We start from the raw sequence: 27,262 nt of genomic DNA, 5'->3' as shown, positions 1-27,262 counted from the left end.
CACAAAAACACCACAACAAAACACCCCCCCCAACCAAAACCCCTTTTGACTTTAAGTCTTATGAAAAAAGAAAAAAACTTTAAAAAATTAAATTGAAATTAGCTTCTATTTGGGAAAAGACTTGTGTGCTGCACAAAGTCTAATAGAATAATTTAATTAAAAGCATTCAACTAATACAAGCTCACTGCAAATGTCAGATGATTTGATGATCACCTGGAACAAGAACATATCATCAGACATAAACCAGCTTTTGACACCTGCAAATGCACAAAGAGTATTTTCTTCAGCTCAGCTAAATAACTGGTTCACTCACAGCTGAGAAGCCTGCTGGGAGGAGAGGCTAGGAAGACCTGTCCTCCCTTTCCAATCAGTGAAAAAGAACACAATACTAAACCCAGAGATGTAGCAGATTATAGCTACTGTATTTTTCTTGAGAACTGTTTAATCCCCGAGTAAAATCCAATCAGTAATACTAGATTTTCTAATTGTAAAAACTATCTTGTTGTTAAATTTTAAATCTACCTTGCTGTTAAACTCTCATGCTAAGGAAAACAAGTTTACACACAGGTGTATATATATATATAAACTCATTTAACAGTTCTAAACTAGAACTGTCTAACCTATGCTTAGATATTTTAATATCATTTTCTGCATTTTTAGTTAAAACATATGAACGCTAAGTGTACAGAAAAAGGCAACTATCACTCACCATTTTAAAGCTTCAGAATCTGAATGTTAAGCTACATAACCACCAAAGCATGTATATATTACTTGCAACCATCAAAAGTCCAAAAGTTTTATGTAAATGCAGCTGCCAGTTACCAATGATAAACATTTTTTCAAAAAATACAAATGCAAAACAGCATTAAAACCAGTTATTAGATCAAAATTTATTTTCTCTCCTGATTTAAATCACAATTAAAAACCTGAGTTAAATAAAGCTATCCTCCTTCACAATCTGAATTCTAATTACAGATGGGTCTATTCTTCAGAATACACGTCCTGCACACATCAGTGGACAGACTGAAAAGTCAGCATCATGGTAGGTTTGACTGCATCTATCTGTACTGATCAGTTCAATCTTCAGAAACATACAGGGGGAAAGGGGGCGTGGAACACAAACCACCTAGGAAGAGTCATAAAGAACATTTTATTTATCATCAGAAATATATAATTCTACAATCCCCATGTTTGCTTTTCAACCATTTTTGTTGCTTATTTTCTTTTCTATTTCATGCTTAGCTTATACAGTTATGTTATTCTATTTTGATTTTGTACGCACAAAACAAAGATTTGAACAAAAGCCAAATTCTCACTGACTTCTTTTCATATACTGTGCAAGATTTTAGACAAAAGATCAAGCAAGCCAACAGTCCAAGTAGTGTTACAGGCAACTGTCCAGCGGACACTGAACTGCTACCTTAATTTTGCCACCTTATAGAGGCCAGATGGGATGAGGTGTCTTCTGCAGGCTTCCACTTTGAATTTTCACCCTATTGCCTTTAGGGTGGGGTTTTTTTTGCCTTAATGGATATCATGCAAGGATTCTTGTTAGGTTCACCTTCATACAAATGAAATGCAATGATATATTACCTATTTGGAGGGATAGAGTCAATAACAAAGTTGCCTTTCCCGAGAAGAACTTACATTTAGGAATTGAATTTCTTTTATAACCTTCTGTACGTTCAGCCAGGATATATTAACTGAATTTTTATTTATTTGCTTCAAACCACCAAACAAGGAAAAAACACTGGCTGAATATGGGAGAACCAGAATTTCTTTAATTATTTTCATAGCCTTTGACATCAGGAGCTACCTCTACAGAAGCAAAATATTACCTAAAATTAAAGTACTGAAATACCACATGCCAAGCTATGTAACTACTTAAAGCAATCATCTGTGTAATGTACCATCAGGTGTAAAGTATGCATTCACCTGTAAAAAAAAAAAATCAGAGCTTTCCAGTGGTTACCAAGCAACCAAGAACAGAATATAATATGAAGCCTTCAAAATAGAAGTGCAAACCAAAGCTGAAATTAATTATTTAAAAGTCAATCCAGCTGGTGTATCAAACACTCTTTAAAAGCCTTTCTTATACAAGCTCCTGTTTAATCTCTGACCTCTTAAACAAGTAAACAAAAGGCAATTTTTAAACAGGTGCCTTCCAGAACAGCATATATTCTGAAGGTCTCCCACTACTCCAAAAGCAGATTTACTACTCTCTGTTGAAATCTAAGAATGTTTCATTTAACCTAAACATTTATCAAGTTCTCTTTGGAAAAAGGTAAACTTTCTTTTACAAGCAACTATTAAAACAGTACTCCAAAGATATAATAATTTACTATTTTATATTTCAGGCTAATTAGCATCCAATGAGTCAGCACAATAAATCAGGGGAGGCACAAATTGTACAGTTGTACAAGTTGTTGATTAAACTTCAACTTGCCGGTAAAATACTTAATTCCAGAGACCTTAAAGATGACTATCATAAAACAGCTGTTCTTAACTCCGTGTATACACGGATGCTTGGTTCGTTACTTTTAGCAGCAACTGTGCATTGCCGTTTGCTCGACTCCAGGACTTTCTCCTACCACTTTAGAACATGACCAATAAAAACTATCTATTAGTCACTTTAATGATTCTTTCATTTTCTTTTGTACTTTTACTGTATTAGAAAACAGTGAATCACACTGTAGATTCTCATTAGCAAAAAACCAAACAAACCTCCCAAAACCCAACTTTGTGATTCAGAATCAAACCTAGACTCAGTGATGAGCTACAAAGGAACGCCTAATCTAGTAAAATATTCTAAGCCATATGCCTAATCACAGATCCAACTTCAGATGTCCAATCCAGATCTTTACACATGCATCTAGTCTTAATCACTCCTGGTTTTTCCAGCATACCTCATAGATGCTTTGCTATTGCTTCATGCCAGATCAGTTAAAATCTTGAAGATTTATTGAAAACTACATAGTTCACTTTTCAATTCATCCCATCTTAGTCTTCTCCTACAATTCTTATTATTTTATATTTACCTAATTTCTCCTCCTAAATTACACCACCAGGGCTACAGGTATGCCTGCACTTTTTCCTTGTTTGTCCTTAACTATAGCTTAGCACGTTTAATAGCAAGACCAAAGCTGCCAGCACTTCCAGTTTTCTCACAATTGTGTTCTACTACTTCACGAATACAACTCTAAACCAGCATCTAACTCTACTGCTCGAAAGAGCTGTAAATATCTGAAACATTTACAACAGAGAGGTACCATAGGGTGGGGCTCAGGCTTGGCATAGGCAGGCAAAAATTGCTGGTTTTTGTCTTTTTTTTTTTTTTTTTAATTGTCCATTTCACACATGCAACCATAAAACGTAATCCCAAATAATGCATCAACTGGGAACACTTTCATAAACTGCGTAAGACCTGCTGTACGTGGGTACAAAACATGGTTATTGCAAAGAAATACCACTGCACAAGAAACAGTGATTTTGACTAAATATGTGCAGTCTCCCTGGTCTGTATTGTTTTTCTTTAGCTCAAACCCACCTCACAAGAACAAAACCACATTAAATTTAGAACCATAAAAGACATCGTGTGACTAAACTATGTCCAGACAGCACACATTGATTCGTACGGATTCCTGGTTTTTCTCTTAAAATAATACGCGTAAGCATTGAGCTATTCACTTTTATCTACTTCCATCAAAACCTCAGTAAGTTTTAATGAGGTTTCAAATTTTTAGATTTCTATGGCTCCTGCTTTCAGGATGCTCTCATCTAGACTGAGTCATATCTCCACACGTATATTACTTTTTCATGTTTAAAGACAAGACCATAACATTCAAACCACCACCAGGAACCCACAGGTTCAGAATCACCTCTCCAATGACTACATGTAATTTCTTTCTTCAACTCCTGTCCTACAGTCAACAAAAATCATAATCTAAGTGGAAAGTTAAGAACGTGCTTTGTTTTGGGTTGGTTTCTGTTTTGTTTTTTTTTAAGTGTGTCTCTTCTGAAAAAGTCCTGTAATCGCACAGTTTTCAAACAGCTACACTATCAATCTGAATTTCAAGCCATCAGAATTGAAAAAATAAAATAAATAAATAAAAAAAGCCTTACAGAAAGGCTCCGTCTTTCTGCAAGGCAACGCACAATAAGAGCCTTTTAAATGTCAGATGACAAACCCGAAAATGTAACAGTTAAATTCTATAAAGTTAAAATAATTCTCCTCTAAAATCGTAAGCCATAACCCGAAAGGTTTTTCTCCTGCAATCCACCCAGATCACTGAGCGGACTGCACAGCAGACAAAATACCTTCAGAGAGCGACAAGGGTCCACGCGCCCACGACAGACTGAGAGGCAGACGCCTGCGTTACCAGCCGCCTTGATAAGAGCCGCCGCCTCCATTTTCACTTTCTGCCCAAAATTTGGCCTCCTCCGCTTCCAAAAAGCTCCCTCGGCATTGACATTACCAACAGACGCCTTCTCACCTGAGTAACGTTTTACAGTCTGCCCAGCCAGGCTTCATACCCCTGAGTTAATAATTTTGCACCAGAGCCACACTCTGCAATTTGCACCCTGACGTTAACTCTTTTCCACACACCTCTCCAGCGGGGTCAGGAAGAGGGGGCCTGAGGCGGGGAGGAAGGGGGGGGGGGCCGACAAAAGAAATATAAAAGGAACGAGCAACCCACACGCTGCGGCCTCCGACCCGGCAGGTTTCTCCTCCCCGGAGGCGTCCCCCCGCGCCCAGGCCATGAGGGGACGACGCCCCTCGGCGGCCCGCGGGCTGCCACACCTCCCGGCGGGGCGGCCTCCCTCCCTCTCTCCCTCCCGCCCGCCCTCGGCGGCCGTTAACGGAGCCCCCGCCCCGCGCGCGCTTCCCGCCGGCCAACGCACCCCGCTGCGCGCCGCCGCCGCTCCCCGGCCGGAAAGCCCGGCGGAGCCCGGCCTGCCCCACGCGCGCCCGCGTGCGGGTCATGCACACAGGGAAGCGCGGAGCACGGCGGCGGCCGCCTCCTCCTCTTCTTCCTCCTCCTCCTCCTCCTCTTCTTCCTCCTCCTTCCCCCGCCGCCCCGCCTCCCACAATGCACCGTGGGCGCTCCCCTGTGAAGCCACTTCCTCGCCCGAAAGCCACCCCGCGCCGCCGCCCCCCGGCCCCACTCACATCCGTCGATCTCCTCCTGCAGGTCCTCCTGGAGCAGCGACAGATCTGCGGGAGACACACCGTCTGCCAACGCGCCCGGCCCGCCGCCCCCGCCAGGCGTGACCCGGCTCGCCCGCGGGGCCGCCGCCTGCCGGCTGCGCCCCACCGCCCCACCACCCCCGACCCACCCCGCAGCCCGCCGCGCTCCGGGCCGGGCAGCGGCGGGAAGCGCTTCCGAAGCCGGGGGAGGGGGGGGAAGAGGAGGGCTGGCGCCTCACCGGGGAGGCGGCGTGTGCGGAAAGGGGGAGGGGGGCGCTACCTACCCGCCATCTTGCTGCAGCCCCCGCGGGGCGCCGGGCTACATTTAACCCGCGGCTGAGCGACGAAGGGGGCGGCGGTGCGGGCGGCGGGAGAGGGCAGGCCCCGCGCGGTCCAGGCCCCGGGCCCGGCGGCGTCTCCCCGCGTCCCCGGGAGAGTCGCGCAGGGAGGGCGGGCGGAGGAAGGCGGGAGGAGGGGTCTGGGCCGGACACGCTGCCCCCGCCTCCGCCCGGCGGAGCCGCGCTCGCTCGCTGAGGCGGCCGCGCCTCCCCGCCCCTCGCTCTGACTCACGCCCGGCCCGGCCCGGCCCGCGGGCGGCGAGGTTGGCGACCGCCGGGACGCGGCCGCGCGCCCCGGCCCGCTCACCTGGCCTCGCTGCTCCCCGCCCCGCCGCCATGTCGGGGCGGGGGCTCCTCCCGCCGCCCGCCGGGGGGCTGAGGCAAGGCCCCACCGCGCTCCCGCTCCCGCCCTGGGAGGCCGCGTTTTGGGCGTTGTGGGGGTCTCACCCGGCGGGGCGGCCCCGCCACGGAGGCCCTCTTCACCTCGGGCTGCAGGGGGCCGCTTCCCCAGGAAGGGGGTCTCGACGGGTCGGCAGGAGCGGCCCTGGGCGCTGCAGGGTGAGCGGGGGAAGGCGGCGGCTGTGGTGGTACCGCCACCGCGCCCACCAGCACCCTCCGCCCGTGCGCTGCCGAGGGTCGGTCCCTGGGAACACGCGGCTTAAAAATGCGGGGCGTTCACCACATCGCTGCTCTGCCTTTTAACTTCGGGCGTGAAAATAAAGGGTGTCGTTGTACCTATACGCCACGGTACCCATCGTTTTCCGCGTTTGTCGGCTGTACCTCATCGACAGTGCTGGTGGTTGTTGCCATTTTAACTGTTTCGATAGATCTTCCACTGTAAATTGGAAGATTAAAGATGTTGGATAAAATGAGTGCTCTAATTAGTTGATACCCGGAGCACTTGGTAAAGCATAGGACAATCACCGATGCTACCTGGGCGTCTTATCTGACTCTTCCACAGTCTTAGTTTTGTCTCGGTAGTAACTGATGAAGTTATTAATACACAGAAAAGCAAAATAAGTTCTTTTTTGCCCAGTTTTTCTAAAATGGATGCAGTTTCAGTAGCCCTGTTTTTAATTGTACGTTTGACAGCATGACTTGTAAGCTGCTTTTTAACATCACGTGCCTGTGTTTATTTTTTAAGTTGGTCAAGGATTAAACCTCTATAGTCTTTCGTTCTCTCGGCCATAGTGGCTGAAAATGTGTAATCTTCTTTTAAAAAGCATACATACCTTCCCTTACAATCCTACAGAACAAGCTCTGCCCTGTTTCACACCCGCTCAATCTTTAGTTGAGTCACTAGGGCCCACTGGATACTGATTATCCAACACTTGCTTTTATTCAGATATATAACCTCAAAATCTGAGTAAATCAAGGAAGTTGACTGGGACTAAGTTATATGAACCATGCTATTCTCTGCCAGTGTAATTTAAGAGGAGATTCAGGGGAAATACTTGACATCACAAATAGCTGGCAATGCTGGGTGTAATAGCAATAGACCTAGAGCAGAAAAAACAAAGCTTACTTGAAGACCATGTTTTTATTATCTCTATTACCACAAGTTATTTCCAGGAAGTTTTCTCTCCTCTCCACTCTGCATCCTTCACTACAGTCAAGGCCCAGTTTTGCTTCCTCTGAATTAAGTAGCAACAGCCTAAAATGTGATGTGGGGGTTTGTTTCCTTTTTCCAACTCTTTATGAAGAGGCACTAACACACACTAACCATAGATTACGGTGGTCTGAGGGCATCAAAGCTACCTTGACCATTATTATTATTATTACTATCACCAGAATGAGAAATGAAACTTAATGAGATATATCTACGCCAACTAGGTTTATAATTTGGAATGCAACAGAATTACTGTTCTTAAAAGTGTATTAATAGTGTTAATTATTGTCAATTAATTATTGCCCCATATGTAATGGTCTCTAGCATATTTAGGATTTTTTTATTTCTATGTATATATTTGTTTAAAGAGAGGAAGAACAATTTATGCAATAAAGCAAGGTAAAATGATAATTGCAGGAGATCTGTATTGGGTTTGTGTGGCAAGGTTTTGGTAGCGGGGGGGGTTAGAGGGGTGGCTTCTGTGAGAAGCTGCTGGAAGCTTCCCCTATGTCCAACAGAGCCAATACCAGCTGGCTCTAAGATGGACCCACAGCCAGCCAAGGCCAAGCCCATCAGCAATAATGGTAGCACCTCTGTGATAACATACTCAAGAAGGAAAAAAAGTTGCAGGGGGCACAGCAACTGCAGCCAGAGAGAGGAATGAGAACATGTAAGAGAAACAACCCTGCAGACACCAAGGTCAGTGAAGAAGGAGGGGGGAGGAGGTGCTCCAGGCGCCAGAGCAGAGACTCCCCTGCAACCCATGGGGAAGACCACAGTGAGGCAGGCTGTCCCCCTGCAGCCCATGGAGGTCCACGGTGGAGCAGATATCCACCTGCAGCCCGTGGAGAACCCCACGCCGGAGCAGGTGGATGCCCAAAGGAGGCTGTGACCCTGTGGGAAGCCCACACTGGAGCAGGCTCCTGGCTGGGCCTGTGGCCCCGTGGAGAGAGGAGCCCACACTGGAGCAGGTTTTCTGGCAGGACTTGTGACCCCGTGGGGGACTCACGCTGGAGCAGTGTGCTCCTGAAGGACTGCATGCCATGGAAGGAACCCACACTGCAGCAGTTCATGAAGAACTGCAGCCCGTGGAAAGGACCCACGTTGGAGAAGTTTGTGGAGGACTGTCTCCCGTGGGAGGGACCCCATGATGGAGCAGGAGAAGTGTGATGAGTCCTGCCCCTGAAGAGGATGAAGCAGCAGAGACAACATGTGATGAACTGACCCCAACCCCCATTCCCCATCACCCTGCACTGCCGGTGGGGGTAGGTAGAGAATCCAGGAGTGAAGTTGTGCCCGGGAAGAAGGGAGGGGTGGAGGGAAGGTGTTTTGAGATTTGGTTTTATTTCTCACTACCCTACTCTGGTTGATTGGCAATAAATTAAGTTAATTTTCCCCAAGTTGAGTCTGTTTTGCCTGTGACAGTAATTGGTTGAGTGATCTCTCCCTGTCCTTATCTTGACCCACGAGTCCTTTGATATATTTTTCTCTCCCCTGTCCAGCTGGGGGGTGGGGGGGAGTGATAGAACAGCTTTGGTGGGCACCTGGCCTCCAGCCACGGTTAACCCACCACAAGATCATACTTAACAAATTAATATAAATGAATTTTGGACCTTTCTATGTGCATATGATCTTCTGAAGTGGTAGTTAGTTCTTTCTCTGTAGGCAGGACTGTGTGGTATTTAAATAGCACAGACAACAAGGATCAGTGTGATTTCGCCTTGCAAGACAAATTATAATTGTTCAGGAATTGCAGGGGGTTTTGCTACGTGTTACCTGTACAGCATCAGACTGTGTTCCTCAGCAACAGCTGGTCCCAGTGCCATCACTAGCAGCCATCAGGAAAGGTCTCTTCCTCTGTGAGTAGAAACTCTGTGGCAAGACGTTTGACTCATACAGTGACACACACGGAGGGAAAAAAATAATAAAAAAAAGTTATTTGGCTTCATGCCAACACACAGTGCAAAATCCCACTTAATGAATAAGTAACCAGATATTTCTAAACTTCTTGGCCTCAGTAAATCCCCAGGTACTCCTTAAGGGCCTGATCCAAAGTTCAAGTTGATGGTAAGATTCCCTAGTCACAAGCAAGGCAGACAGAGACCCTGTAAGTGTAGGACAGATGCTGACTCTTTCGGACAGCATGATGAATTGCCATTCTAAAATAACATACCTAATTATGAAAGAAAATTTTCATAACAGACTTGTTTTATTAGATGAGACATGTTAAGGAGCAAGTAACATAGCACCTGCCAAAATGTTCTAGCAGATTTTGTGCTGGAGTTCTCATAGTCAGTTTGAGTACCCTTACAGGTGCTGGGAAGTAAAAAACTTAAGAGATAAACCCGCCTTCACACACTCTCTCTCATGGAAAAACACACTACAAAGGGTGGAAGCCAAGGCTATGGATGGAACGATACAAATGGAAGACTCCTTGGCAAGATCCTTTGCGTGTCATAAAAGACACCTGTATTGCTATCTACATGACGTATCTCAAAAAAGTCCATAGCAATCAGCAAGACATTATAGCATTTATGTAAAGTACTACATAAATCCTTTCAAACCTACACAAGTGACCAAGTTAAGCACAAGATACCCGACGTCCATCTAGATGTATTTGCAGCATGTTATTCTGCAGTTGTATTAGCAACATTTCTTTAGTCAAAACCGCTCCAGGTATAAGGTGTATTCTGCAGTTGTATTAGCAACATTTCTTTAGTCAAAACCGCTCCAGGTATAAGGACCTCAGGCTCAAAAACCCTGCAGCCCCAAGAACTCATTCATCTCATTATATTATTATCTAGCATATTTTTATCTATTTTCTCTCATTTGATCTAAAAAGCAAGTCTGATCAGACAACAATGCCAGCTTTCAATGTCCATGTATTAACTAGCTTTGCATTTCTCCCAGGCTACACTTCGTGTGTGGGAAGAGCTTCCCATAAACACCTGCATAGCCATCTTGCTATCCTCCTTCAGATTCCTCCCCAAAATTCTCTTTTCCTGTAAAGCCTACCAAAAAATGTACTGGGGTGAGACTGCTGGTGCACCAAGGCAACTGCTTATCCTCTTGAGTAATAATGACTCATAGTTTTCTTGTCCAGCTGCAGGATTCTGTCTGCACACATATGTTGTGCTTTATGGTTAAAACACACACCCTTTACTTTATAGACCAACTTTTTGTTCTTTACCAATACTGGCCCATGACTAAACACACAGATTAAGATACATATACACACGAAAGCCCATGTAATACAAATGGATACACATGAAAACCTGATGGCTGAAGCCTGGGACACAGTTGATTTGCATTTGAAAATATATCTCGTACTGAAGCATTTCTGCTAAAAAGAGGTTTTCATCATGAAGCTTCTCCTTTCTTCTCCTTCCCCTTTTCCTTCCTTTCTCTCCTTCCCTTCCCTACTCCTGTTCTTATTATCTCTCTCCAATTAAAGGGTTTTTTTGATACATCCCTTGTGGTTGTGAAAGTTTTTGACTGTGCACCACTCAGTTTTATTTAATTTTCCCTGTTTCCTGGGCAACAGCTTGAGCTGGTGCCTACCCGTGAACCTTAACATCAGAGTCCAGCTGCCACTGCTCCCAGTGAAGGCCTCACAGAAGGACTATAAACACATTAGTATGCCAACCATGAATAAATTAGCACCTAAATTTGCTGACAAAGTGCTTGGTTAATACAAAGTTAAGTTTGCCTCAGGTTCCTGCTGTCATTCCAGGACAGCAACAAATTCAGTGGCAAGTCCAAGTGATGCTCAAATCTCTGAAAACTAGGAAAAACCCACCTGAGGTACATCCTGGTGCAACATTAAGGCTGCACCTGGAGCATGCAGTGGCTCCTGGCATTAATTCCCAAGCAAATCTACTGCACCAATGGCATGAAGATGGTAGCTGTGTGGGCAAAAGGAAGAGAGGCATGTAAATCAGGAGACAAGTCTTGATGCCTCATTGTGAAAGAGGACAAAGAATTAATGTATCAGAGGCTGTTTCAGGGAGCTGGGTCTCAGTGCTTGAGTGCAGCATATGTACAGGATTCCTCTTTTAGTAGCACTCGCCAGGACACAGGTTTTCCTTAAAGAGAAATGTGCTACAGCTCTGAGATGCTCTGCTTCAGGAATCATGTGTCATGCATATGTATGCTACAGGAAGACTGAATCACTGATCAAACAAGGCAGAGTTCATGTTGTACCAATGTCCCTTAGCTCTGGATTTCCTGGTTCTCAGAGGTTTGTGTCTCACCGACATACTGGAAGAAAACAATACCGGGCAATCAGAAACTGAATCTTTTCCTCACTGAATTGCCTGTTGAATTTTTTTTTTTTCCCAGAGAGAAAAAAAATCTGAATTTTGGCTATTTCAAGAAATTACAGCAACCACCTAGATGTGCAGCTGGGGTACTATTGTAGTAGATACCGATATCCCCTAACCCTTCATCCTAGATCTCCAAATCATTTTGAAAGGAAATAAATGTCATTATTCTCATCTTACAAGTAAAGAAACAGAGAACAAAAGAAGCAAAGTGATGTGGCTTATACTGCTTGAGACTGGAGATGGAAAGTAGTGAATAAAATAAAACACACCCAAAAAAATCTTCTGTGCTATTTTTGGCTATTTGATGCCATTACATACATGACAGGTAGCAATCTAATGCATGGTTCCTAATGTGCCAGCTCTGAGTTGTATGCCAGGCCAGACCCTGCCTCCCTGTTAGACTTGCCCTTGAGTCAGCCAGGCTTTCCAGCCTTTCCTCAGCCCACGCAGTCTCCCTTCCCTGCCCAACCAGTCCCTCCCTACCTGGCAATACCTAACCTGATTTCCAGATTAATATATTTGCATTTATTCACTCCTTCATTTCCTGGTCTACTGAGTTTAAATTTGCATCTCTCTAGGTCTGCTTAGATATTGGCACGTACAATCAGCTCACACTCGTCTTCTTCTGAATCAGAGTTATTCAGATCCCAGAACACATCTCAGAGGGACAAATGGGACTGAACTACCACTACCACCAAACCTTCTTTTCCTTTCGGTGGCTGTTCTCCAACATCGGTTTCACATCCTTCCAACTACTCCCTTCCTATGATCCTTTCTCTTCTTACTACAGCACCAGCTCTCCCCACCCTCTTGCTTCTCCATCCCGAACTCCTCTCAGCAAGCTGCTGCGTACAGCACTTTTCTGTTTTCATTGACAGTTTTTGAACCTCCTTACTGTTTTCTTATGCTCACATTGCATTTTTCCAAAGTAAAATAGAAACAAAACCCAAATTCTGGCAGAAGTGGAGTCTGGCAACCTGTCTGCAGACCTTTTGCAGATCTGAGTTGGGCTTAGGTCAGATTCAAGAGTAATACTGTTTCACAATCCATGTGAATACTAACTGGCTGGAAGTCGTCTTGGCTACCCTATTCAGCCAACAACAGTGTAATCCATTTAGTCAGGGAGAACTGGGTACATGCCTATGCAGGCAGCTAAGAACTTTTTTTTGCTGATCTGAAGAGTAGTAGGTGCCAGTGGGATGCATGTCAGGAGAATGATTGCTTTGGGACATGGCTTGTTATCCCAGTCTGTGTGATTGCTAGCACCTGTCAATCCTAAAAAATGCAAGGGGTGGAGAAATTAAGGGGTTACATCCCAAGAACTCTTTGTTTAGATAACCCTGGCTCTCCTAGGAAGTACACTGAATTTCAGGGTCAGTTACACATGTGTACTTTAGACCTTTGGAGGAGTTAGTCTTTAGATGTGTGTACTTGTACAGACTTTTGAGGGCAGATGTGAAGTCATTGTGCTTGTGCTCCAACTCAATCAGCAACTGTATAAATTACAGTTCGTGTAGCACTGAGTCCAGACAGACATATGGACAGACAGTGGCATGACATTTGGAAATCAGTCAAATATATGCAAAGTATAGCAGAGGTCAATTCACTGAAGAAATAATTGAAATCGAATTGTTCCCCTAGAAGTGGAGGCAGAGAATATTCTAAAAGACTCAATGTGTGTGTTATTTACACACACATTATTTAGTGTTAGAAAATGTGTAGAATCTACAGACCATGAGGAAGGATTGTATAACAGAGAAAACAATCCTCAAAAGCTACCAAAATTAAGGAGGACAACTGAATGATGGTTCTTGACATGTGCCAGTTTCTACACAGAACTTTTCAGCTGTTGAACTGCGAAGAAATCCAAAGAACGAAGTGTTTTATCTGAAATAAATGTACACAAAACTAGACAGGATACAAATAAACACAAAAACCTACGTATAATCTCTGAGGAAGGTGGTGTTACAGTATGAGTTATGAAGTCTGACAATATACAGGGCCAGGTGGTTTGTAATAGCAAGCATTCAAAAGTTTAAAGAGCTGTCTGGTCCAAAAATAGTTCCTTTGCTTAATTAAATTACCTAAGATGTGAAAGGGCAATTACAGTCCTAAAGCGACTCCTGGCTAGGCTCATTGTCTCGATAACTTCCAAATCAGTTTTGCTCACTTGATATATAAATGACCATTTCCTTTTTTTTTTTTTTTAACCATCATATAGGGCTCGAAGCACTGGGTGCCTGGTTGTGGTACAAATGTAAGCTGTAATATTTTTTAACTGTGGGAACAGTTCAAGGGTGTCAGGTATATTAAGAAGATTTACGTTACTGCATTTTGACTTCTTGGATTCGAGCACTGGCAACATTTCAGGTTCAAAGGCTTTTGTTTAAAATGAGATTTAATGTACATAGACTATAGCATTGCCAATAATATGTTGAACTGGGTGTGTTTTATTGGGTGATTCATAAAGAAAGTCAGACAAAATATGCACAGTGGTATTGGAATGTGGGTGGGATCAAAGTAATGATTTAGTGGAATATGTTTGTCAAGTACCACATACAGGAAATCTTCTTTCTGAATAAGGATGGATTTAGCCCATGAGAACTTTAGTATATTTCCAAATGTCAGTTATTCCAATGAACCCCAGTGAAAATATCAAAGTAAAACGAGAAAGCTGCATCGTTCACCCTCAGATATTCCATTAGCATTGAGACTACGGTCATACTTGTTGGGAGTAAAGGGTAGGAAAACGAATAAAATTCATAAAAATAACATTGCTTTAAAGGGACACTATCTGCAGTTCCAACAGAGAAGAAAATTCTGTCTGTTCTCTAATAGCGTGGCTGCAAAATTTTTACTTAAATACAATTTTGCTATTAATTGAGCATTCATAAGCCCATGCTGAGCTGGGTTTGTTGTGATTGTACATTTGAAAGGCAGTCTGCTGTTTTTCAAGACCTATGTATACAGAATTAATATTCCACAAATGCTATTTAGTTCTCAAAATTTCCCATCAACTGTGGTTTTTTTAAGGGTATGAATGCTATTAACCCACAGGTTAGTGGATCAGCTTTAAATAATATACTACATCCTTTCACTCAAATGTACTTTAAGATTTAAATTAGATTAAATATACAGGGAAGATTTTAATTTGTAATTTGCCTCAGCGAGAAATGGATGAAATAGAAGGCTGTGCTTGCTGTGGTGTCCTTCAGCAACCCATTAAAAGTTAATCTGTACAGTTCTCAAAATTGTCAGGGAATAAAACTTCAGCAGATCAGGAACTTCAGAATAAAGGAGAAGTTCTTTCTCTTGGAAAGCTCTAGTTTATATGCATTGATAACTTCATGATACCTTTTGGTAAGCAAACAGAAAAGCATCCAGTGTACAGCATGCCAGCGCAAGTTAGAGGAGAGGCGGTGAAAATTTGGCTTTTCTTGAAAAAAACAAGCTGTTAGAGCGATTCTGTTCCTTCGATCCAGAGATCGAGCTTTCATGAAGATAGAGCTGGGAGCAGTATGTCTTGCTTTAAGATAGGCTTTATGTGTTCTTATCCTCAAAAATCTCTGCATCCTTTTTTCTTCCACTTGGCTCCTTAGATGCCACGAACACAGGATATGTACATCGAGCCTGATTACTTACCTATTTTACTTCTTCCCTTGGGCTAGATAAGCAAACCAACCAGCCCTCAGTTTGATCTTATGTTTTGGGTGACCAGTCCAAGAATAGGTGTCCCCTCAAAGGGATGCTTATGTCCTCAGTCCTGTGTTGGAACAAATAAGGTGTTATGAACTTGCTATTGCTATGGGGTAACACACCCCAGCAGCTCTGCATTTGGGTAGAAGTCTTTGAACTCACACAGCGTTGTTTACCTACACTGCCTGCAGGATAAAGCCAGCTGGGAGTTCCATTTTTCCCCATCCTCTGTGCAAATCATTTGGGACCCAGCTCCCCAAATCCTCTATTATTTCCAGAGGTCTGATTTCCTTCCTTTCCAGGTTGCTGTTTGTTTGGCAGCCACAAGCAAGTGCTACAACCCAGGTCACTGTGATGCCCGAGTGCTCCCATTCTCTGTGTAGGAGCCAAAGGGGATATTCCCATCAGGGTGCAGTTCAGAGTTTTTTTGGAAGAGGGATTACAGTCAAGACACGTGCCCAGAAGTTCAGTGAATGATAGTAGCTCAAATAAAGTCCAAATTGTTCACGCGCTAAGCTCCTCCCTTGCTGATGACTGCATGAACACCTGGACCAGGGGGCTGGGGACCACATCTCCATTCCAGCCACCTGCCTTACTGAAAGGATTTATTTGGCTTCAGCAGGACTATCTCGAACTCAGACTTCAACCAAGAGCTGAAGAGTTCAACTAAGAGAATTTTTTTTAATATGTCCTAACACCAAAATGAGACTTTTGACTCTTTTTGGGTTTGGACTGAATGATATTTTGTCTCTGTCAGTGTCAGGTTTAATTATTTTCTAATCCATTTTATCACCCTCCTGATATCATTAGAAAGATTAATGACTGTGGTAGCTTCTCTCTAAGGTTGTCCTGCAGATAGATCTTCACTTTGCTGACTCCATTACTGCACATAACTAGTGCCAGTTCTCTTTAAATTATACCTTCACAACTGACCTTTCCAATTATTGCTCTATTATTTTTATTCTCATCAGTTCTTAAAACTTTCCTAACTGTGAAGGTGAGAGCTGTGATTTCCTGATCTACCTGCTACTTGGTGAAGGTATGTCTGCATACCCTTAGAATGCAGGCTTAGTATAGAACTTTGCTTGGCATTTAACTGCCCTAAAAAATAACACTTAGAGCCTCCTTGTGTACTGCAGGATCTTTGGACCTGATGCACCCATCACTGTTCAATCATCTTTAAAGAAACTACAACAGATGATTGAAGGGGAGAGTAAAAAGTCTGGACTGATAAAATACGCTGCATTGTGCATATTTCCAATTTCTGCTCTTCAAGATAGTCTCTTAGCTATCAGTTATGTCAGGGTAATCAGCATCTGTTGGTGCACTCAAGGCCCTGACAAGTTATTGCTTATTTGAAGACATTACTATATTATTACTCCTCACTAGAAAAATAAAGCTTTTGATCAAGTAGTGCATTCTTTTCCCCCTTGTAAAATAGTTTGTATACTAAATATTCAAAAGCTTACAAAACAAAACATACAGACTTCTCATTTATTTTTAGGTTTGAATGAACTCAGATTATCTGTGTTGGAGGCAAATTATTTAGTCCATGGACAGGCAGTACTACCACTGATGTACATGGAAATGAGAATAAATATTAAACAAAGACTTGTCCTGAAAAGAAAAATACAGACATCATAACAGCAATAATTATAATTTGTGTGGTCAAAACTTTGCAAAACTGCAGGTTTCTTTAAGGGTTAAATTTTCCTCATAAAGGACATAGACCCAAAAGGGGATTTGGAGTTTACATCAAACATCCTCCGCATTTCAGGACTGTTTAGACTGGCTGTGGGAAGAGGAGAGGTTGCACTCCCAAAGTCAGACTTAAACTCATTCAAACACACAAAAATTTTATTCATAACAGAAATAAAACAAAACAAAAAAAGTTAGAACTCTATCTTTCATGCTGTAGGAGATTTTTTGGATTGATGCAAATTTCTTGATCGGATTTTTCTCCCTCTGAGATTTCTTTCTCAGATAGTTTTCCTATTTACTGTTTGGACTGCAAAGAACCCTCCCACTGCTAAGTCTAAACAAAAGAATCAACTTTAGTCCATAAGATAAGTCTCCTCAGTCACCACCTGGCTTACAATTGAATTTTAATTTCTCCTTTTCAGTTGCCTCCACTGATGCAGACAAAAAGATGGGAATGACACCACAGGCTGGCTACAGACACCCTACCCACCACCTCAGTTACTGTAAGGGTAAGGCCAGGATGGATAGATGCATTTTCATTTGAAAATTTTAATTTGAAGCTTGATTGGAAGATCCCTATTTGGGTCTTCTGTAACCAGAGGAAGCACCTATCAATGTGCATTCACTGCCTGAGGATTTAATGAGGAAAATCAATGTGCAGTTCAAACCTTCTCTGGCTGGCAGCACACACACACTGGGCATGTTTTAGACAAACCTGATGCCCACTTGGCAGGACAAATTTCTGACAGTATAAGAGCCCTGTTATCTCTCCTTGGCAATATGCACAAGAGGACCTGCTTGCTTTACAATAAAGCATTGGCCTTAATATAATACTCTCTTCATAGTTTACAAGGCTAAGCTTAATTAAAGGGAGAATTGTGGATGCCCTCCTTTCATTTGGTAGTAAACACTGGCTCCTTCACCCCATACAAAGCTAATGGCGGTAAACTGGGAAAAGTTAACCACTAGATACTACGCTATTCTGTAGGAGAATAGTGTACTGTGGAATATACTGCTAGAAGGAAACAGCATTACTATTCAGTAAATCCAGTTGTAATTTATAATGAGGCCCTCACTGGGCTGCTCCTACAGTGAGCTGGAAGGCAAGAAGGTATCACTGCCCTGCTGCAAAGTCTCCCTGAATGTTGAAGAACAGAACTCTCTCCAATTATCGTTCTAATCAGACAACATTTAGTTGGGTGAAGCTGATCTTTACATTCCCTCTTCAAGCAGCAACTAACAGGTATCAGCTATACCAGAAGAACAAAAAGAATAGAGTAAACCAGTGTCAGCACCACTGAAAAGAAACGGAGACAGTTCACGTCACCTCCATGGACTCACTTGTAATAATCATCACTCTGTCTTTTCAAACTGTGCTCACAATTGGCAGCCCGAGGAGAGGACCTGCAAAACAAAACATGTTACAATAGCTACGGACACTACTGAACTGCAACCTTGAATGCCCACAGTCAGCGAGCCCCGTTTTAAACTGCACCTTGGTACATGAAATCACAACAACCTTTTGTTTGGATCGGTGTTTACATTGCACACACATGCATGCTCAGGCATATTTTTGTATGAAATGTAACATGAGAAAGGACTCATCCAGCATCGTGGGCCCACATTAGTATTTTCATAAGGTTCATATGGAAAAAGAGATTGATAATAAGATATGGAGCTTTCATCAGGAACTGATTGTATGAATTCATCCTGTATAAGTGATATACAGGCTGACAGTAATATACAGGCTGAAGCAGCTGGATGGCTTTTGCTGGACTAAATGAAATACATCAGTGATTTCAACCTCAGTAGAAAGGGCTCTAACTTGATTCATTTGTGACACATCATGCCTGATGTCCAACCTCAACAGCTGGTGTTGACTGGCAAATTTCCTTAGTGATATGGACAAATAATCTACTGGATCACTGCATCTTGACTTGTGTTATTTCAGGTAATCTCAGAAATTTCTTTTTACATATATAAAGCTCTACCTTTAAATTAGTTTGCTTTTCCTTTGTTGCTCTGACAGCTATTATTAGAAAAATTTTCCAAAGCCTTGGAAAGCACTCCTCCTAACTTCCAGACTAAATCCACCTAAAGCCAATTTGTGTCTATTTTTTAACTGAGCCGATATTTTGCTTTAACTAGTTCTTGTCCTTTCCTGGTGCTTAATTGCCAATAGTATTCATAGTGTTCTCAAGTTGTACCTCGGCTTCTGTTTTTCAGGTCTAAGAAAAAAGCTTTTTTTGATTCCTTCCCCATCTAACAGTCTCAGTGGAGAAATGTAGCACTGTCACCAGCTTGGGGCTATGGCAGATCACTTGCAAATAATGGGAGAACTTGCATTACTTTTCACTACCATTCTCCTGTGATAGGAGATTGCCCTGGGGATTAACAGCGAACCATTAGAATAAATTTGACCCTCTTGACAACCATACATCTATCCTGCCAAAAATCTTTCCCAAGCACTTCAGGAACAGCGCATCTGTTACAAGGTCTATCAAGAAGCATGCCGGTAAGCTTTATACAAACAACCCCCAGGTTTTTTTCAACAGCAATAATGCTGCTTTTCAAAGTACTTGGCAGTGAAGCTGCAAGTAGAATCCTGCAGAGGTTTACTCCCCTCTAACCTTTTCCAGCAGATTTTCTCTTCAAGAGGGAGTGACTGGACCATATAAATGCCACAAACAAGAGAAGTTAAAACATGAAGCAACACTACAATAAAATGAAGTAACAGGCAGCTGCAGATTCTTGTGGCATTAACGCTGGAACCAGTGGCCAAGAAGGATCTAATTCACTTTTTGCATGTGAAATGAAGTGGAATAACCCTACTCAAGTTAAAAAAAATTGCAGTGGCTTAAGACCTATGTGACTGAAATCGGAATCAGGCCCTCAATTTCCACCAGGTCATTCCTGTACTTCTCTGGTTTTCATGTCTCAGGAGTCTCATGATGCCTTTCCAGAGCAGCTGTTTTCTAACCTTCGTGGTGATTAAGTAAACAAATGAACAAAAAGTAGCATCCTCCACAACTGTAGCCATTTCATAACCACTGGATTTTGCATGGGATCTAGGGTCTGAGCTGCAAGCTGCTCCTCCTGCTTGAAGAACTGCTTGCTCAGCAGCAGGTGCTCTCCTTTTAAGAGATTTTGGCAGTTCCTTGGGCAGGCACCAGTGAAATTTCTGTGGCGACAGTCATTACCATACTGCACATTTGTGTCATCCACAGGATGCAGAAGCATTTCTCCCCGGGCAGCATGGAGTTAATCTGCCTCCTTGCTCTGTGCCTTGGGAATAAGAGCTGGGATGGCAGCCCATAGTAGGAGGGCTTGGATTGAACTCGCCAGTGAAGAGGAGGAATGACATTTTTGTGCGAGGAAGATGCTTGCCAAGAAATCAAGAGGGAAAGCAACAGTGGGAGAAAGGAAGTAACTCATCAGGTGCTCAGGACAGACAACAGCAGTTTTGGGAGCTGGGTGCACATCAGGGTCTTGGATGCATCTTTCTCTACAAGACAGAAAGCCGGAGGAGGAAGGTAGATGCCTTCATAAGCCTGGGAACTTTGCCAGCACCTCAAAAGCATCCAGTTTCCTACCAACACAGGCTAGATGAATACCACTACACCACTTCTAGAGAGGAAGAGACTGAGGTTGTGGAGAACTTTTAAACATAGGTCTAGTTTTCTACCAGCACGAGCCACAGAGGGGCAGGAACACGCGGGTAAGGGCAAAGAGGAGGGCAGCAGCAGCCCCAGCTACCGATGCCCCAGGCTGCTGGAGGACCACACCACGGGACAGAGCGCTGTTAGGTAGCCAGCCCCAGGTCTCACAGCAAGGCAATGCTGCAGGCAGGAGAATAACCCAGTCTTCTGTACTCCTGGTCTTGTGCCTCTAAGCAGGAGGCTGTCTTCCTTCCTCTATTACATTAAAGCAGCGGTGTTACACTGAAAAAAATAGGGTGAGTGACAGGATAGTCCTGCTTTAGCTGTCTAAGCAAAAAAAAAAGCCAAAGTGAAGGATGAATCAAGCCTACCCTCCCAAGGCAACTGGTACTACCTTGAATTTCCAGATGGAGACAGGCCTGAACAAACTTTCTAATTATCACACTCAGAAACACCTTCAGCCAGATCACATCTTGCTGGCTTAAGCCCAGCTCTGACGACCTAAATCTCTCACACTAAGGAGTAATTAATTTGAGATCAGTGCAATTGCACTGTTACAAAATTGGAATAAACTAAAGGATGGTCTGGCTCCTCCATTTTTGGGAAACTGAAGGAAATTATTTCTGAGGAGAGAACAGATTACTCGAAACTCTAAGGGAAGGCTGCTGAAAAACAAAACCTCTTTGCTTGTATTTCCCAAAAGCAAAACACAGTTGGGTAGGAAGAAGTGAGGTAAATCATTGCTTCAAAACTTAAAATTATTCATTGAATAAGATGCTCCAGAAGGGAAAAAAAGAAAACCTTTAGGATGCAAAGACTTGTTTTCCTTTGCTTTTAACCAGCCATTTGAAAACACTGCAACATGACCAATTCCTCAAAAATGTTTTCCTGACCACAGCATCTTGCATGCAGACAAACACAAAGATTATGCCAGTTCCTGGAAGAACGAACGTCATTAGCTTTTTTTAATACTGAAGCACATGTCTGTATTGTTTTTCTCTCTTCTTATCTCCCTAATTGGGGGGGATGTTTTTTCCTTTTTTTTTCTTTGGTTCCTAGACTCTTTTGTTTAAATGAGTACAATACGTTATTTTTTCCTCTCATCGTTCTTTTTTTTTTTTTGGCTCTTCAGACTTTTTGCCTGTGCAAGTAAAACTGCCCTTCCTTAACACCCTCTCTGCTGCTGTTTCAGCCTGAACAGCTTCCACTGGGTCATCTTGGTGCTAGTGTTTTAAACAATTCCCTTGTTCATAAGTAGCTAATTAGTTATTTGCTATCTTCAGAAGTAAGCTTTTGAGGTCTGGGCTTTAACCTTTCCTAGGGAGGGCTCCTGTTTCACCACCACGTATTTGAGATAAAGTTTCCCCAGATAAGAAGAAAGATGGGAATCTGACTTGCTTTCCTGGGCAAATTTCTCAGGCACTGTTTTGTATTACAGTGGTACTGAGCCAAGGCAGCAATTCAGCATGCACTTAAACGCCTCTGCAGTCGGTGGGATGTATTACTGTCCCGAAAATGGACAGGCTTAAGCAAGTGCTCTCCCAAACTGGAACTTTATTAATTGTACTCCAGTGCATGCCTGCATTGAGAGGCTTTAGAAAGTTAAGGCACCTCGGTTAAAGTTGCAGAGTCAATGCACGTACTGCATTAATCTGTTCTATGAATGCTCTCATTACCATTACATCGTTGTAGCTTAATCTGAGCACACCTATGGACAAGCCCTCAAGCTCTGCTTGTGACACCGAACAGCTTTGAACATAGCACACCACTTATCACTCTCTTTCTGTAATCCACAATCTAATGTAGAATAGATTAGAATCGAATGTAATTCAAGTGTTTCTTGCCAATATTAATTCAGCTGGTATTATGTTTTACCTGTGCAATAAGCAAAAGTTCCCAAACTTCAAGGATTACAAAATCTGGACCAAAGAAAAGGGATAGATGACTAATGGGATACATTAAAGACATGGAAATGTTTAAAGACATGACAAAAGAAAGAGAAGAATTTATGGAAAGGTGACCCTGAGCCATAACACTGTGAATTTCAGTCCCTCAACAGCAGAAAAGTCTGAATCAAAGTTGGAGGAGCAACATTTAACTCAGACCTAAAATTGAAAGAAAAGATGGAGTGGGATGGTGCAAAACCTTAAAAATTCATTATCTTCTGTCAATTTGTAGAATGAATTGCCTGCTGAAATGTCGACCTGCTTTAAATTAGTTGTGCTACAAGTGCAAACCGTAATTGTCCTATGTTAGTGTGTGTATCCTACTTGCTTACTGAAAGACTTTATTGTATAATGCATTCTTGTGGAAAAGCAATGAGCTGACAGAACCCTAGCAATATTCTGTACTGGTTGTCTGAAAACCTGCTGTGGTTTTTTTCTCTTTGCTAAATTCTCCTAAAAAAAGAAAAGCTTAATTAAGTCACAAGCACCTCTCTGATGAGCCTCTCCTTGGATCTCTCTTTTTCGATTACTCTCTTTCCTGACAGGCTGTGATACTCCACTAGGAATGCTTCTTTGTGTTTTCCTCCTTGGGGATGACAACAACTCTGCTCCAAGCATCTCCTTGGCCTAGGACTCGGGAGCTCTGGAAGAGCGCAAGCATCTCCTTCCAGCCTATCGGTGCGAGTGTAGGACCCCATCTGGAACTCATCAGTGACGCGATGAGCGCCGCAACCGACTACTGCCAGGAGGCTCCTAATGACGTGGCAGTAACCTCACAATGACTAATCAAGATTTTCTTCACTTCCCTTTAGCAATTCCACCTCATAAATTAGTGAAAAAGATGAAAATAAAACTGTAAGCAGGACGGGGGCTATGACGTAAAATACCTGAGAGGGGACGCTCGCCTGCTTTCCCGGGGTTACAGCGTGCGGCTCTTCTCCGTCAGACTTTGGCTGCCGAGGGCAGAGAGGAGCGGTTACGCGACCCGCCCCGATTTCGGCGGGCCGCCCCTGACGCCAGCTGCAGCGGAGCGCTCAGCCCCACGGCCCGAGCTGCGGGGCGCAGCCCCGCCCTCCCCCGAGCTCGCCCGCTCTCACCGACCCCGGGCCTCCGCCGCCCGGATTGGGCAGAAGGGCAGTCCCTCTCCGAGGCGTTTCCCGCGCGCGGGGGGGGGGGGGGTCAGGCTAAGGAAACCAGGCAGAGGGAGGGTGCGCGGGCGGAGCAGCCCCGGGCCCGCGCGCGCTGCGCGGACTCTCGCCCATGAGCGTTCTCACGCCAGCCAGTGCTCGCGCGCTCCCGCCCCGCTCCCGGCCGCGGCGCCGAGCGGAGCCGCTCCTCCCGCCGCGAAGCCATCCCCGCCCGCCCCAGGCCTCTCGCAGACGGGACCTGCGACGCCCCGGAGCCGGCGGGCGGGGGGCGGGGCGGGGACTGCGCGCATGTGACCGAGGCGGGGGGGGGGGGGCGGCCCCGGCGGGGGCTGTGTCGCGCCGCGGCGGGGCAGTGCGGAGCGGCGGAGGCGGCGGCGCGCCGGGGGATGCGGAGCGGCCGGGCCCCGGGCAGATGATGGCGATACGCGAGCTGAAAGTGTGTCTGCTTGGAGTGAGTAGAGGGGACCGGCGTGCGTGGGGGGTCGCTTCCCTCCTTTCCTTCCCGCCCCGCAGCTGGGGGCTGAGGGAGGTGGGGTGCTCGCTGAAAACCGAGACGCTTCCACACACACACGCACCACCCCCCCCCACCCCGGAGGGGCGCCGCGTCTCCCGGGCGGGGGGGCCTCGCCCGCGGTGAATCTCTTCACGCCGAGACTTGGCAGCCGCGCACCGGCCGGGGGGGGCGACTCTGTTTTTGCTTTTGTCGTGTTTCTGAACTCTTGAAAAGTGAGAAGGGCGTAGCGGGCTCGGGGCTCTCTTTGGGGGTCGCCTCCCCCAGCGCTTCCCGGCGGCGGGTCTCCCTCCGGTGCCGGAGCCCCGAAAGGCGTCCGGGAGGGCTGCGCTGCCCGCCATCCCCGCGGCAGGCTGTGAGGTCCTGTCAGCCGCAGGTCGGGCTTCTCCCAGCCCCCGCGGCGATGGTGGGAGGCGAAGCCGAGGAGGGCGGCAGCGCGCAGCCCGCCCCGAGAGGTTATTTCGGGCGGCCGCTTCTGCCGGACGCCCCGGCCCCTTGTCACCGAGGTGGGGTGTCGGTGCTTTGTTTAGCTGCTCGCCTGGGCCCGCTCAGAGCTGCTTTTGCTCGGCTCCGTACAGGAACGTCCTTCCTGCCGTTGCTTTTTCTCCGTTTGGTTTTGGGCGAGCCCGTGTGCGCGTTTCACATCTGGAGTAGCAATGTGCTTAGCTCTGCAGTTTGTCTCGGCCAGCCCCCTCTCTGACCTGCGCGCAGGGAACTTCGCAGCGAAACGCGCTCGCCGAGTTGTTACCAACGCCGCCGGGAGAACGGAGCCATCTCTCTGCACAGCGGTGAGCAGAGCATCGCTGCTTGGGCTTTTGTTTTGTGTTTGGTTTTTTTTAAATCAAACATCTCGAGTTACCGGGTGTGACTTGGGCTGCTTTTAGCTCCGTATCTCCATAAACATTCAGAAAAGCTGCATGAATGAAGGCGTTCTAGAGTGAATTCCCTTTCATGCATCCCAAGTGAGCTGAACATGTAAAAAACAGAGACACTCCAGTTCTTTCCAATTTTTGTTGACACTTAGGCCGGCAGGAGTGGGTACCTTGCCCTGGGGTAAGTGCCAGGGCGCTGGAGAGTTCAACCCAAAGTATTTGGCTGTGACTGTTCCTCCTTTCTCAGTTAGAATTCTTGCCTTCAACTTTTAAAATGGCATAGAGACAAAATAAGCGTGGTTTATACAGATGTGAGGAGTCTGTGGTAGAATATGTGGACGTGTCTGTATTTTTTTTCTTTCCCAGCAGAAAGCCCTGTAATCTTATAGAGATGAAGTGTCTTGTGGAATGACATTCCTCTTGCCCATTATTTATTGCTGTTTTGTAACATTGAAACGTACTGGAGGTTTTGCAAGGCAATTGTTTACTTATTTTAAGACAGGAAAAGAAACCTATAAAGCAGCTCTGTGTTACTAGGAGTATGCAATTACTCTGTAGATTCATTAAAATGATAGGGTGGCAGTGGGAACACATAGGAAGATGTAAGTGTAGTTTTAGTTGCTTAGTAGTTAGTGAGATGTTCCTTCCTGAGTTTTAATAGGGTGTAATCCTAGAAGACCGTCTACTTCTGATCATAGACACCTCATTTACCATGCAGGTTGACACTGTTTTCCCAAAAGAGAGGAATCCTTTCTATGATGAATCCCCTCTGTAAATTCAGACAGATTTCCAGAACAGAGAAACTCCATAATGGTCGGGGTGAACAAGTGCAGGCATTAATCTTCTGATCTGCTTGAAAGCTAGATGGCAACTCAAAAATACATTTTCAGACCTACCAAAAGGAATCTTGACAGTTGCCTTTTCAGTAGGTCCTGGACCTGGTAGGTTAATCTGTATTGTATCTAGTAGATCCCCTGATAATCAGCCAAGTCTGGTGTGTCCAAGTCCCAAGATGAGTTCCAATCCTTGTTAGAGATAGAGATAAAATCAGTTTGTAAACCTGTATCCCTTGCCCTGTCCCACTTCTGGACAAAGCCCTAGGCTGCACCTCCAAATCAGATAGGAGGATCACTGATGGTCTGTGGCCCTCAGCTGTGCAAAGGGCCTGGGCTGTTTCTGCCAGCTCAGAATTCCCCAATGAGGAAAAATTGCAGCTGACGCAACATTTGCAAAGCCAGCTTCTCCACAAGCCCTGAAGCCCTGTTCGGCTGTAGAGGGTCCAGGTGGGAGGGTGAGGAGGGAGGGGAATAGAGAAACAAGAGCTGTTCTCCATGCTGCCAGCCCTATAAGCTAGTGCAGTACTCCAGGCCCAGTGTTTGGCCTGGAGCCATTGCAGGAGACATGGGGAATCAGTTATCCGCTCCTGGATGTAACCCCACATTGCCAGGAGGGAAGCTGGCCGGTAATTTCTAGCATAAATCTAACAAAACTGGGATTTGGGTATCTGCCTTTCACTTCCTCCTCCTCCTCCAGAGTATATTGGTGTTCTTAAAACTCTCTGTGGGTGTGATGGGAGCAATTTGGAGCAGCCTGGAGTAGTGCACAAGAAGGGGATGGTCGTGGGGTTTGTGGGTGTTGAAGGAGACACCAGCAAGAGAACAACAGAGAGGAAATCTGGAGCAGCTCCAGGCTCGGTGTGAGTCAGTTTGGAAGGCAGGCTTTGTTGATGGCAGAGCTTTGTTATTCATGAATTTGAGAAGGCAGTGCTCTTTGAGGAGACCTCATTCCAGCTTGCTGGTGGGCTGGCAGGAACGGGATGCCTGCCTAATTGTTCAGTGCCTCACAGCCTTAGGTGTAAGAGCTACGGAGGTACGATTTTAATAGCTCTCTTGAGTATGTTGCCATGCAAGTGGCCTCAAGCCTGCTCCTAAACTACTTCCCCCAGTAAATTATTGCTGCTGGGCAGCGAGGTGTCTGCACGGAGACGGTGTTGGTCTTCATAAGTGCAAACTCTTGAGCATCTGCTCTGAGTCTTGTCTTTTCACCCCAAACTCTTGCTGGTCTCTGGGTCTGGTCTGTTGTTTGTTCATAGCAGTTGTCCCTTTGTTGGAGGCCACCTGCTTCTGGGGCTGAGCAAGTTTTAGCAGCAGCTCAGTTTACGCGGCGAAATGAAGTGTAGCTCCCATTTGACTTGTGCAGTGTTTCTGTCCTGAGTGGGCACCCTCTTGAGGGGGTGAAGGAGAGAGGGGCGGAGGGGGCTGGTGTGTTC

At 45.1% G+C, this 27,262-nt stretch overlaps 2 protein-coding genes across 19 annotated transcripts in view; one reads left to right on the top strand and one right to left on the bottom strand.

Moving 5' to 3' along the window:
- Positions 1–23,499, bottom strand: part of PPP4R1 (protein phosphatase 4 regulatory subunit 1) — an 84,026-nt gene extending 60,527 nt beyond the window's left edge. For 3 of the 16 annotated variants that reach the window (XM_069778985.1, XM_069778987.1, XM_069778988.1), the window contains exon 1: positions 8,912–9,805. Coding sequence is in view for 11 of the 16 variants with exons in the window: in XM_069778988.1 (XP_069635089.1) it covers positions 8,912–8,961 (50 nt within the window). In the remaining 5 variants the exon portion in view is untranslated. Of the gene's footprint in view, positions 1–4,493; positions 4,617–4,697; positions 4,777–4,902; positions 5,049–5,170; positions 5,216–5,472; positions 5,659–6,306; positions 6,327–8,911; positions 9,806–18,198; positions 18,262–23,349 lie in introns of those variants that run through there. The other 13 variants (XM_069778978.1, XM_069778982.1, XM_069778980.1 and 10 more) reach the window with 11 other exon arrangements.
- A 194-nt stretch (positions 23,500–23,693) lies between these two features.
- The window catches only part of RAB31 (RAB31, member RAS oncogene family), a 69,837-nt gene continuing 66,268 nt past the window's right edge, over positions 23,694–27,262 (top strand). The window contains exon 1 of one of the 3 annotated variants that reach the window (XM_069778999.1): positions 23,694–24,061. In XM_069778999.1, coding sequence (XP_069635100.1) covers positions 23,723–24,061 — 339 coding nt within the window. In that variant the 5' untranslated portion in view covers positions 23,694–23,722. The remainder of the gene's footprint in view (positions 24,062–27,262) is intronic. The other 2 variants (XM_069779001.1, XM_069779000.1) reach the window with 2 other exon arrangements.

Source organism: Haliaeetus albicilla, chromosome 3, assembly GCF_947461875.1.
Source record: "Haliaeetus albicilla chromosome 3, bHalAlb1.1, whole genome shotgun sequence".
In the NCBI taxonomy this organism is placed as follows: Eukaryota; Metazoa; Chordata; class Aves; order Accipitriformes; family Accipitridae; genus Haliaeetus; species Haliaeetus albicilla.
The sequence above is the reverse complement of the archived record's forward strand: the minus strand, read 5'-3'. Positions and strand labels throughout refer to the sequence as shown.